Genomic DNA, 13449 nt, shown 5'->3' on the forward strand with positions numbered 1-13449 from the left:
GGGAGGAAGGAGGAAGGAGACAGCTAAAGATCTCAAGTGATTTCAGAGGGGACCCTATCCCTCTGCTCCCAACATCTGTAGTCTTGTTGCCTGGCAAGGGCTCTGGCCTCTAGTCTTTTGCAATATAATTGAAACATTATATTATTCTACTGATGTGACGCTCGGTACTTTCTATAAACCAGTACTTCTCAAACTGTGCTACAGTTTGCAATTACCTGGGGAGCTTCTTATAAAATCATGATACCCATGCCATACCTCATGTCAATTAAACCAGTATCTCTGGGGATGGGACCCAGACCTCTGTATTTTAAAAAAACTCTTCAGGTGATTTCAGGCAGGATTTGATAACTCTAACCTGTACTTCTCAAACTTTAATATGCATAGGAATCACCAGGGTGTGGGGGAGGGGATCTTCTTAAAATGCAGATTCTGATTCAGGAGGTCTGGGGTGTGGTCTGAGATTCTGCAGGTCTCACAAGCTCCCAGGTGATGGTGATTCTGCTGATCTGCAGACCACGATTTTAGTTTGTGAGGCTGTATGTTTTCAAACACACACCTTTCCATCACTAGCCAAATGAGGCCTGAGGTTCCCCAAAGTCTCTCTGTAATAATATGATTAGAGCCTTGCTTCTTTGATCTTTAGACATTGGGAAAGTCTACTCTGAAAAATCTCCCCATATGCTCTCTTGTCTTGTGCTCTCACTGGCAAGTTAGGTTTGGGTGCTGAAGTGGACAATGAGACGAAATCAGAGTGATCAGGAGGAAGGTAGCAGGCTTGCTTCTCTGCCCACCCCACCTTGGGAATTAGGGAAGACTCTGGCTTCCTTTTTCTTTTTTATCTTTAAATGTTTGGTATTTTTCTTTCTTTTTTTAAATTTTTTATTTTACCATCTCCAAGAACAGGTGCTTATGTTCTCAACCTCAAAGCTAAAATTGTACCATCTCCCAGTGACAGTCTCCTCATAAACCCACCTGTGCCTGCTTGTTTCTAGGGTCAGAACATGTTCTGGGACATGACTGTAGTCCTGAAACCAACACAGGAGGCGTCTGCTGCATCGACCCCAGGCAGCTCCTCATTACCAGAGACTCTGGCCAAGAGTGAGCTACTGGAGACTCATGGAAACATGACCTGTCTAGGTGAGATTCAACCCCAATTCAGAATCTGACCATTGAGGTTTCTCAAAATCTTTTCAGAGACTGGTGGTCTCGTCTCCTAACCTGAGCAACAGAGAGTATTGAGGTTTTGAAAGTGTCAGGGAGAGCTGGACAGAGGAATACTGAAAGATGCCTATGCATTTGTCACAGGAAATGGCTTATTTTGCACACAGTCTCAAGACACCAGACAAACACAGGTGAACTCCAAATTTACCTTTTAATCACATTTATTGTTCAGCAAGTTTCATATTTATTCACCCATGTAGACACATGTCCTCTTCATATGCTTCGTGCTTATTGTAGCTTGGTGAGCCTGCAAGAGAAGCTGGCTAAGGTAGGAAGGGTCACCTTTTGTGGTGATATTTTGAGGAAATGCCCTAGAGGTGTTCTGTTTTTATAGATCTTTGTGCAGATTCTAGAGGATTTTGAGCACTTGGGTACGCCATGATGAGATTTAAAGCTAGGTCTTCATGGAGGGTACTGATGGCTGGCTTATCACCTGGTTCTCTAAGCTGGGACTCAGGATGTGTCTGGCTAGCAGTGGCGGAAGCTTGCCTGTGAAGGAGTGACATGTAACTGTGGGTCAACAGTGTGGTAGCCATGAGTCCTGTGTTGTGGAAGCAATCCCTGGATGACTGCCAAGGCCCCTCTGGTACTCATATGCTATGAGTATAGGGCTGTGCCTGAATATCCTGAACCTATTCTCCTCCCTAGCCGATTACTCAGGCATTTGCAAACCAAGTCAGTTTCTTAAACCAGTGTTGTAGGGAAGGCTAGGATTGCCACCTTTCATTTTCTTGTCTCTTCTTTAATTCCCCAAACTCTCAGCAGCTTCTATTTCCCACTTTCTGCTTTCTGCTCCATTGTCTCTGGAGCGTTCCCCTGTGTATCACTTCTTTTCTGTTTCCTTGCTTTATCAGTCAGTCATTTATAGTCTTAACTCCAGCAGCTGTCCCCATCCACCAGGAATGGCCACTGTTTTCTTTCTCTGCTATTCCTAGCCAGGACTCACCTTTCTGCCAGCCATTTCTGTTGTAATAGGTAATGGCGAGGGACTTCCCTGGTGGTCCAGCGGTTAAGACTCTGAGCTCCCAATGCAGGGGGCCCGGGTTCGAACCCTGGTCAGGGAACTAGATCCCACAGGCCACAACTAAGCACCTGCATGCCGCAACTAAAGACCCTGCATGCTGCAATGAAGATCCCACATGCCACAACTAAGACCTGGTGCAGCCAAGTAAATAAATATTAAAAAAAAAAAAAAAAGGTAATAGCGAGATCACTGAGCTCTAGGAATTGAGAGAGAGACACGAGTGTAGTTGCTGCCCTACCTCTGATAACTCTTTGACCTTGAGCAAATCCTTTCTCTTCTGGACGCCCATTTCCTATTCTATAAACTGGGGTTCATTCATTCAGTAAATACAGGATTCGTTGGGGGCCTGCTTCCTGGGTGCCAGCAGTGTGATAGGTGCTAGGGATATAGCAGTGAGTAAGAACAAACTTGCTCTTTTTTAGCTTCCATACAACTGAAGGAGAACAGTTTCATCTTGATGATAAAATTGTATAATATATATGAAAGTGCTTTGGAAATTTTGATGTTAATGTTTGTGAGTTTTATCTACAGTTTAGTATATATTCATTAATACTGAATTTATTAAAGTTTATACATTTAAAGCCAAGTTTTTAAGCTTTTAAGCATAACTTATTTTTATGTCCTTTATACATCTAGAAAAATTCAGAATATTTCACAAACAAAAAATGTTTTTACATAAAAACCAGGAAAGGAAGGGTGGAGAGGCAGTAGGGGAAAGAGGTAACAGGGAGAAAGTAAGATAAGAAGGAAGAAAAGAAGATGTAATAGCAGTTTTTTTTGTTTTGTTTTATTTTGTTTTGTTTTTGCGGAGGGGCCGCAGCGCGCCCGCGCCCTCCCTGCCCGCCGGCCCGCAGCCAGATCTCGCGCCCTCCGCCCGGCTGGCACTCCTGTAATAGCAGTTTTAAACTACAGGGAGAAAAATGGAGTAGATTGAGAAATCGGAACAGTAGTAATAGAAATAACCAGAAAAAGATCAGCCTTTCAGGGTTTTTTGTTGTTGTCGCATTCGGGGCTTTGCTGTATCCAGCGCTCAGGCATTCCCTTTCTCTGACACTGCCCTTCTTTCTGAATGACTGTGATGGCCTTAGCCTGGCAACCAAACTGGGCTGTCCTCCTTGCCCAGTATTGGTTTGTGCCTCACAACATCCCTGTCCCACCCACTCATCTTACTGGCTGGAGAGTTGCCCTGGCCTGTGCCAGTAGGATGTCTTTGGACATTAGATTCCCCTGTGCAGTTGCTGCATGACCTGCAGCTCACAGCTGAAGTCACACGCTTCCTGACCTTTATGACTTGACGATCCTATTCTTTTTCTAGGCCAAAAAAACCTGACATTTATTTTTTCTGTTTGCTGTTTCAGGTGCTGAAACCAAGAACCCACAGTTATTGGTTCCAAAAACTGAGATATGTGATGAAGCCGAAAAACCTTTCATAACATCAGGAAGAATCCAGAAAGTTGACTCTCCAGGACCTGAGTTAGGAGAAGGCTGTGAAAAAGGGAACATGTTAAAAAGGCAGAGAATAAAGAGGGAAAAGAAAGATTTCAGACAAGTGACAGTGAAGGACTGTCACATACCTGAAAACTTCAAAGAAGAGGAGGACCAGAAGTGTCACAAATCTGAGGAGAGATACAGCCTTGGTTCTGGCTCTGTTAAAAATCAGAAAAGCCAGCCTGGGCAGAAACCTTTTACATGTAGCGTGTGTGGGAAAGGTTTTAGTCAGAGCGCAAACCTTGTAGTGCATCAGCGAATCCACACTGGAGAGAAACCCTTCGAATGTCACGAGTGTGGGAAGGCCTTCATTCAGAGTGCAAACCTTGTTGTGCATCAGCGAATCCACACTGGACAGAAACCGTATGTTTGTTCAAAGTGTGGGAAAGCCTTCACTCAGAGTTCAAATCTGACTGTACATCAAAAAATCCACTCCTTAGAGAAAACGTTTAAGTGCAGTGAATGCGAGAAAGCTTTCAGTTACAGCTCACAACTTGCCCGGCACCAGAAAGTCCACATTACAGAAAAATGCTATGAATGTAACGAGTGTGGGAAAACATTTACTCGGAGCTCAAACCTCATTGTCCACCAGAGGATCCACACTGGGGAGAAGCCCTTCGCCTGTAACGACTGTGGCAAAGCCTTCACCCAGAGCGCAAATCTTATTGTGCATCAGCGAAGCCATACTGGTGAGAAGCCATACGAGTGCAAAGAGTGTGGAAAAGCCTTTAGTTGTTTTTCACACCTTATCGTGCACCAGCGAATCCACACCGCGGAGAAACCTTACGACTGCAGCGAGTGCGGGAAGGCCTTCAGTCAGCTCTCTTGCCTTATCGTGCACCAGAGGATTCACAGCGGGGACCTTCCGTATGTGTGTAACGAGTGCGGGAAGGCCTTCACCTGCAGCTCGTACCTGCTGATTCATCAGAGGATCCATAATGGGGAGAAGCCGTACACGTGCAGTGAGTGTGGCAAGGCTTTCCGGCAGAGGTCGAGCCTCACCGTGCACCAGAGAACCCACACCGGGGAGAAGCCCTATGAGTGTGCCAAGTGCGGCGCGGCTTTCATCTCCAACTCACACCTTATGCGCCACCACAGAACCCATCTTGTTGAGAGCACATAGAGGATGAGGGAGACCTCCAGGCGCCAGTCAGAACCTCCCACCCCTGCCCCCCACCCCCCAAGTCAGACACCTCTTGGCTGTTTTCTCCTCCTTGGTGAAAACGAGGCCTGCTCTGTCCTTAAAAGTAACAGTTATCAGGAGTGCAGCGCAAAACACAAGAGGGGCATTTCAGAGGCTAATTTAAAGAAAATGAAAACGAAGGCCTCAAGGCAAGGATTTTGTTTTTCACTTGGTGCCCCAAGTGGTCATGGTGTCTGAAGTGGAATGTGGCTTTCTTAGAAATGGATCATACAGAGCTCAGTGATAAAGATCCCTTTGGGGGAAAGGCATTTTTCACTTAACTTTGTTTTTGAAAACTCTGGTAATTTCTTGGGCAACGGGCAGGTTATTGGTGGAGGTCTGCCTGATGGAATTCTGGAGCTTTGAACCTTGTATTCTAGTATTTTGGGTTAAGCAGCGACTCGTTAAGGAAACCACTTGGGGTAGCAGTTCACCAACAACTCACCTATGAACATTTATAGGTTTTCCATTCCCGAGGTAATTTAAAAAAAAAAAACCACCCTACTAACCATCTACTGCTCCTAACATGGATGGAAGTAGGAAACATTCGTTTCCCTCATCGTCTGTACCTCATGAACGTTGATGTGGTATAGCTTTGGGGACCTCTGACGAGAGCCTCTTCTGACCGTTTCCCAGCCTGCATGGCCAAGCACTTGAGGACTGATGGAGACAGCCACAGACGCTGCTGGGCTGTGTCCCTTTGCTAAGGTCAACAGCTCTTCCCATAACTTAACCCCAGTTGCCATTGCATTCCGTTTGAGTGAGACGCTGCTAGCAGCCCCCTTCCCAGATAGAGGCATCAGAGAATAAAGCTTCCCTGGAGGCATGCCCACTTTGTCTCTGCTCTCATTCTGCTCAGGCCCAGGCGGGGGGCTCAGTTGGGTGTCATTGTCACTTTCTGGATGGTCTTTAGAAGAAATAATGGAGCCCTTCTAATTCTCAGAGGAGCCAAGAGGCAAATGAAAAGAGAGGGAGGAAGCAGAGTGGGATTCCTAAGGTCTTAATTTGTTTTTTTTTTAGAAGTTCAAAGGTATTGGAATATGCAAACTTTTAGAAGGATGAAGAAACTGGCTAAGGTAAGATAACCTTTGTTACCATTGAGCCTTTACTCCTGGAAAAACAATTTCTACAACTATGCAATAGGTAGAGTTATGTAATAATATTGCCTTGTATTTATATAGAACTTGATTCTTTGTATACCTTCATGTGTAGAGTCATGATACCTGGCACTTACCTCATACTTTCATATAGATCATTACCTTAATCCTTGTAACACTGAAAGAGGTGTTTGCCCCCTTTACCTGAGAGAGGTCATTTAACACAAGACCAAGTAACAAGTGACAGCCTGTATTCAGACCCAGGTCCTAAATCCAGGTTCCCTCTGTTCTTCTATGTTTATCCCATGTCTCACCACCTGTAACCCCACCCAGATCTGTGGGAAAGCCTGAGAAAAGGGTATATAGTCTCATTTTTAGGTGAGGAAGCTGAGGTGACAGATTTGGGGGTTTGCCTTAGGCAGTGTGACCAGCAAGCAGCAAATCTAAGGCTGGGGTTTGAGTCTCCTGATTTCTGGGTCTGTCTCCACTCCTGCTCTCAGCAAGCAAGAGTGTTTATCATAAATGCTATACCTGGTGAAAGCAGTTGGGGGCACCTCTCGTGCATAAGTCCACGCATTTATTGTATCATTTCTACAAGACTAAATATTAGTTAGCATAGCATTTTGTAGTTTACAGAGCACTTTCACGTACAGAAGGCATACACAAGAAAGCTTATTAACTTCTTAACTTTTTTCCCCCTTTAACCACAGTCTTTCATCAAAGCATGTGGGACAACTTCTCCCAGTTTCACTCTAAATCATATAGACACAAATACAAAAAGATCAATACAGTTCAAAAGTAAGAATCAAAAATGCTCATGCCCTCACAGACCCTGATAGTGACTCTTTCTGTCCCCTGTCTGGGAGTGGAAAGACCCAAAGATAACACCACATGTCTCCACTGAGATTAGGAACAAGTTAGGTTTTTCCCTCTGCATGATCAGGAGGCTTAGAGAGGGCGAGCAGGTCTGAAGATTTGGGGTAGATCCGTGACCCTGACCCACCAAGAGGCCAATAGTGTGCTCTCCTGAAAGGTATCAGCTGGGATTTGTGACCATTAAGATGGTTAAACTGTTTGAGCCACACGTTGTATGTTTATCCTCATAATTGAATACTCAGTCATGACTGATGGTGATCTCCTGGCTAGAGATTTCTATTCATAGGGAGTTCAGAAGAGCTATCCAGGTGACTGTGATATAAAGCCAGGTTTGGGAATCACTGACCCACCATTTTACAGCAGTGGTTTTTAACCTTGGCTGCATGTTAGAATCATCTAGGACACGTGAAAAATTTTCCATTTTAGGCCTCAGTATTTTTTAAAGCTTAGGAGGGGGATGAGCCACTACAGGCAAGTAAAACCTGCAGGCCACAAATGTGTGTGATCAAAGGTGGAGGGGAACTCCAATATAAGGATCTGGATGCGCATTGTTCTGTTTCAGCAAAACAGGACAGTAACTACATTGCCTTCTGTGCCTCTGACAACCCTTGGCTGCTGGGACTCTGTGACCTAACTTCCTGTGTTTGTATTTTAAGTGAATATACCAAACATTTTATTTATATGAGCAAACCAAGTTCTACATAACATGCTTTTCTGTTCCTCATTCAACAAAATGACTTTTTACACTTTTGCTTATATTTCATCTCCAGGTTTGGGTTTCCACAAATCCGCACCCAGGTTCAGGACACCCGATCCTACACAAATCCTGTGAGCCTAGTAGGTTACTAGACAGATCAGTTCCTTCCCCAACTCATAACGACTTTCCCTCCCAATTAAATTCCAGCCCTCAAAATAAATTACCTCCCACTTTTTTCTACAGGGTTTCTGATAGGAGAGGAGTGACTACCCTTTGTTGTCAGACTTGGCTTAGGTTTTCCTTTTCCTTGGGGTCATCTCCCTTCTTTCTGGGCTGGTCTTGCCAGAAGTAGATGGGAACTCTGAAGCCCCATTTTTTTTAAGTTGCCAAGAGCTATCAGTCTTATGGCTCTCAGACAAAGAGTCAGACCTAGTGATGAGCATTAAGGGTAGAGCCAAGAAGTCTGTTTTTACCCTCAAATGAGACCAACAGATGTATGTTACGTGGAGCACAGGGATGAGTGAAATCATGTACAGGTGATTTGGAGGCTCGGTGGGGAGAGATTCTTCATCAGCACACGTACACACACACCCCTCTCAAACACAACTGGCTGTGAATTCCTCCAGGCTCAGGAAGCTAGTCCTTTCTTTCTCTATGCTCTAGATCCCCTACCTCCCCTAGGTGGTCGTCCCTCTCCCACTTCTGTCACTTCTCCCATTGTGTGCCTAACCTTTCTGGGGTCACAGCCCCTTTGAGAATCTGATGGAGGTTGTGGACCCTCTTCAGGAGAAACTCGGATTGCACTCTCAGTTCTGTGCTTATTTGTGGAGGCATATAAATTCCCTGAGGCCAATCCGTGGAGCCTCCAGGGCCTCAAGTCACACCTGGGGATGCACTACATAATCGCCCTCACATGCTACAAAATGGTGGCTTTTTTAAAAAATGAGGTCAGACTACGGAATCTCTAAGGATGTTGCCCAGATACATAACCTTTTCAATCTTGCTTCTCCTGGCTTCCCGCCCTCAGCAAATGGTGGCATCATCCAGCACCCAGACTGGAAACCCAGGAGGCATTTCTGGCTTCCGATGTATCATGCGTTGATTACAAAAATATTTATTATGCGCTCTCTTTGTGGCAAACATGGTGCTAGATCCTGGGTTGCCAAAGCAAATAAGGTCTACCATACCCCCTTTTCATGTCTCTCATGGGAAAGATGTCTGGGTTCCTCAACATGATTTACTGAGCTCTTACCAGCCTCATCGCTTCACTTCACACGCACCTTTACTGCACCCTGGAGGCACGTGCTTGCTCTTTTCGTGCCTTTGCTCACACTGTCCTCGGTGCCTGTGATACCTCACCACCACACCCCACAGCCCCTGTCTGCTTTGCCTAACATTTGGTTTCTTTTAAGATTTGGCTCAGGCCCATCTCTGGGTAACCTCTGATTGCCCTGTGGCCAAGAAGTATATTTAGAAGTATCGAAGAGCATGATATTTGTATCCAGAGTTTTACTTTATGCTTTAAAGTGAAAAAAGTCTGGATTCAAAATTGTGTATATAGTACAGTTCTCACATAATGTTGTTGTGTACACTATATACTATGAGAAAGTATATAGATAAACATGAAGGAAATATAAGAAAATGTTATAAATGGTTGACTTGTTCAGAGCCATACAAATGGTAAATTGCAGCGCCTGGGCTCAAACCCAGGTCCTAGGGATAATGGAATTATGGGTGATTAAAAGTTTTTTTTTTTAAGTAATTTCCATATTTTTTATAAGGAACAAAAATTTTATAATCAGGAAAAAATAAATTATTTATTGTAACTACAAATTTAGTTTTATTGTATTAACTGTAAACAGTATCTCAATTCTCCATTTTGTAGAATGGGGGATGCACCCTGCTTCTGTCTCCTCCCCTTGTCCACCTCTCTGCCTCTGACAATGTCAAGTCTGATAATTCTTGAATTCTGTTCTGAAACCATAGTCTTTTATGCTTTATTGATTTGTCCTGAAAGTTGAAATAAACAGCATGAATGTTATTATGACTGTGTAAATGTTGTTCACTGGAGACCTAAGTAGTTTATTGTGATTATATTTCCTTTTTGGAGCAGCATTTAATTTAATTTTTTTTTTTAAATAAGATATGTGAGGTACATCCTTAACTTTTTTTTTTAAATTAATTTATTTATTTTATTTATGGCTGTGTTGGGTCTTCGTTTCTCTGCGAGAGCTTTCTCTAGTTGTGGCAAGCGGGGGCCACTCTTCATCGCGGTGCGCGGGCCTCTCACTATCGCGGCCTCTCTCGTTGCGGAGCACAGACTCCAGACGCGCAGGCTCAGTAATTGTGGCTTACGGGCCCAGTTGCTCTGCGGCATGTGGGATCGTCCCAGACCAGGGCTCGAACCCGTGTCCCGTGCATTGGCAGACAGATTCTCAACCACTGCGCCACCAGGGAAGCCCCAGCATTTAATTTTTACCAAAGTTTCTGGTTGTCTTTCTTTTTCCCTTGTACTGGTTGCTTTTAACATATCCTCAGTTATTTTCAAATTCTCCGTCCAATTAGACACTCTTCCGAGTCCCCCTTTCTCCTGTATATATATATCCCTTCCAGAGACCTACAGCCTTCTGCTCTAGTCTGTCCTTGATGTTCTTTTTTCTTTTAACTTTTTTTTTTTTGGCCACGCCCTGCAGCATGTGGGATGTGGAATCTTAGTTCCCCAACCAGGGATCAAACCCACACCCCCTGCAGTGGAAGCACGGAGTCTTAACCACTGGACCGCCAGGGAGGTCCCTGTCCTTCATGTTCTCTCTGCCTACCGTCCAGTTGTTACACCGGGCTCCATTGCATCCTAAATTCCACATTCTTCCTTTCTTCGTTTACACACTCATTTCACTGCAGCATGTCAAGTCACTTGCAAGAAAGAGTATGTGGAAGGCAAAATTGTTGGGTGCTTATATATCTAAAACAACTGTCTCTGCCCTCACAGTTGATTGGTAGTTTGGCTCTGGAAGTCTAGATTGAAAAATTTCCCCCAAAGTTTGTAGGCATTGCTTCCCTGACTTATAACATCCAATGTTGCTAATGAGATGCCTGATTCCAGTCTGATTCTTATTTCTTTGACAATAAATAGAATTTACATTTTTGTGATCTGTTTCCCCACCCCTTTCAAGCTTTTAAAGTCTCTTGTTTATCCTTGATGTACTCAATTCCCTAATGTACTCTGAGATTTTTCAATCTAGCGACTCAGGTACTTCTACCTTTGGAAATTTTCTCATGTTATTTATGTGACAGTTCTCTGTTTCCATATTTTTTTTTCTATTTTCACTTTCTGGAATTCCTGTCAATCAAATGTTGGACCTTCTGGATTGATCGTCACCTACTTTCTCTAGTATTTCCATTTCCTTGTGCCATTTTCTGGGAGAGTACCTTGATTATTTTTCAACCTTTCTAGTGAATTTTTTATTTTTGGCAGTAGTTAATTTCTAAGAGCCTTTTCTTGTTTTCAGTTTGTTCCTTTTTTGTAGCGTACTTTTCTCATTTAGAGATACCTCTCAAATCTGAGTATTCTAATTAGAAGGATTTTCCTAAAAGTCTCTTCTGTCACATGAATTGTCTCACCATCTTCGTTCGCCTGCTCTGGGCCCTTTTTTCTCTTTATTTTGTTGACTCTCTTTGGAGACTTTCCTCAAATATGTTGTGGTTCTTAGTGATACACACACACACAAATACACGCATGTATCTGTGTGGTGGTAAGGTGGGTAGTGGGATTGGCTCAGTAAAAGGCTTCCATCTAGAGTGGTTGGTAATGAGCAAGCTGTTTCCCTGGAGACCTCTAAATGCCAGAATGCAGAGATCTTTTGGCTGGGGCGCTTACATTTTCATAGCAAAAAACCCTCTGATGTTTTTGTCTGGGGTTTGGATGATGTAAGTGCTTCTCTAGAGTGGGAGAGAAGGGGATCAAATGTTATTACATACTTTCAGTTAATGCCCTTATTTTTAGCCCCACTTCTCTCTCTCACCCTTCGTTGCACCTGGGGTTTCCAAGTCCCAAGTCAGCTGGGGTTGGCAGGTATCCTGCCATCCTTCCACTATATTGCCCTCAACAAGTGTTTCAAGCCGTCACTCCCTCCACCCAACTTTCTCAGTTACCATTTCATCCATTTTCCATTTTCTAGAAATTTGTTCCCCTTGTCCCATCATTGTTATTTATATATTTTAAACCATTTTAGTACATTATTGTTTTAGGGGAAGCTGAACGATTTAAAAAAGAATGTTGATATCCTTTGATACAGTAGTACCACTTTTAGAAAGCTATCCTAAAAATGAATATTTTGACAATGGTATATATACTTACCAATGTTCATATTTTACAAAAATGTAAACAACCCAAGTGACTAACAACAGTGGAATGATTAAATTACAATGTGATGGAATATTATGCAACCACTAAAAATCATAATTTAAAGAGTATTTAGTGATATGATAAAACATTCACAATAATATTAAATAAAAAAGGCAAAGTATAAAATTCAGTGGTGTGTACAGACAGCCCAGTTTCCTTAAATGTACATGTATAGAAAAGGTTGGAAGGAAATAAGTGCATCAGGTATTAACAGCGGTTGAATTTTCCTGCATTGCCAACATTTTCTACAATGAGCCTGAATTACTTTTCCCTTTCAGAAGGGAAAAATTAATAAAAGGATCATGGCTTGTTTGGAGTGGTAAGGCATCCTTGTGGGGTATGGAATGGGTAGTGGGGAACAGCAGAATAAGGGTCTGGGGAAATAAAGTGGCCAGTTACCAAGGACCTAATGCCAGGCGAAGGGATTCAACTGAGGCATATATGTAACCCCAATGTTTGTGACATGCAGCTGTGGCTGGCGTGTGGAGGCTGGGCTGGTGAGGGGAGAAAGGATCCGGGAAACCATATAGACAGCTTTTGTCAGAGTCCGAGAGAGACCCTAGGATTCTGACCCAAGCAGCGGCAGGTGCCAGAGGAGAAGGGACAGAGGGGATGAGCAGGCAGCCTTTGGGGCATGGAAGAGCAAGCAGCAAATTCCCAAGCCAGAAATCCAGCCCTCCACACCCTGTAAGGACCCAGGCCCGAGAGGTCCTGGTTTCTTTGTGGGGCTGCCCTGTGTCGCCATGAGTAGAAGGAGGCAACCCAAGTCCTAGCAGGCTACTTGGCTACCCAGGTCCCCCTGCTGGGCCAATAGCAAGGTTGTAACTGCTCTGTTAGTTGAGGGGCTCCTGTGTGCTAAGCACTGTGCTAAATGCCAAATGTTTCTTATCTCATTCCAACCTCACCTGAGGAGGGAAGTTCTCTTATCTCCATTTTCAAAGTCAGTAGTCACAAGATTAGAATAACTGAGGCCAAAGCCCATTCTCCCTTTTCCCAAGCTACTTTCTCAGTGCGCCTCCATGAACCCCTCTCCTCATCTAAAAGTGCTTTGTTAAATTGGAAGAACAGGGCTTGCCTGGGGTGAAAAGTTGAGTGGTACAAGAGCAGACAATGAAAAAGTCATCTCCCTCCCAGTCCAGAGTACCCTAGGTAGGAGCACCCCAGAGATAACCGTTGTCAATTTCTTGGGGATCCTTCCAGACATGCATTTACAGTCTTTTGTATTCTCCCTTAAACACACACACACACACACACACACACACACACACACGAGCTTAGGGTTCACTAAGCTTAGTGTGTCTTGGAGATGGTTCCGTGTTACCCTGTAAGATCTACCTCATTCTTTTTTTCACTGCCGTGTGATAGTCTGTTGTATGGATGTACCATGATTCATGAGCAAGTGTCCTATTGGTGGCCATGTAGCTTCTTTTCTATCTTTTGCTTTTGCAAACAATGCCA

The 13449-nt window shown here is 43.8% G+C and overlaps 1 protein-coding gene across 1 annotated transcript in view; it reads left to right on the plus strand.

Moving 5' to 3' along the window:
* ZNF35 (zinc finger protein 35) overlaps positions 1-9627 on the plus strand; it is a 10409-nt gene extending 782 nt beyond the window's left edge. The window contains exons 3-4 of the mRNA XM_057555760.1: positions 993-1137; positions 3604-9627. Of these exons, the coding sequence (XP_057411743.1) occupies positions 993-1137; positions 3604-4856 (1398 nt within the window). The 3' untranslated portion in view covers positions 4857-9627. The remainder of the gene's footprint in view (positions 1-992; positions 1138-3603) is intronic.
* The last annotated feature ends 3822 nt before the right edge of the window (positions 9628-13449 follow it).

This window comes from Balaenoptera acutorostrata, chromosome 10 (genome assembly GCF_949987535.1).
Source record: "Balaenoptera acutorostrata chromosome 10, mBalAcu1.1, whole genome shotgun sequence".
In the NCBI taxonomy this organism is placed as follows: Eukaryota; Metazoa; Chordata; class Mammalia; order Artiodactyla; family Balaenopteridae; genus Balaenoptera; species Balaenoptera acutorostrata.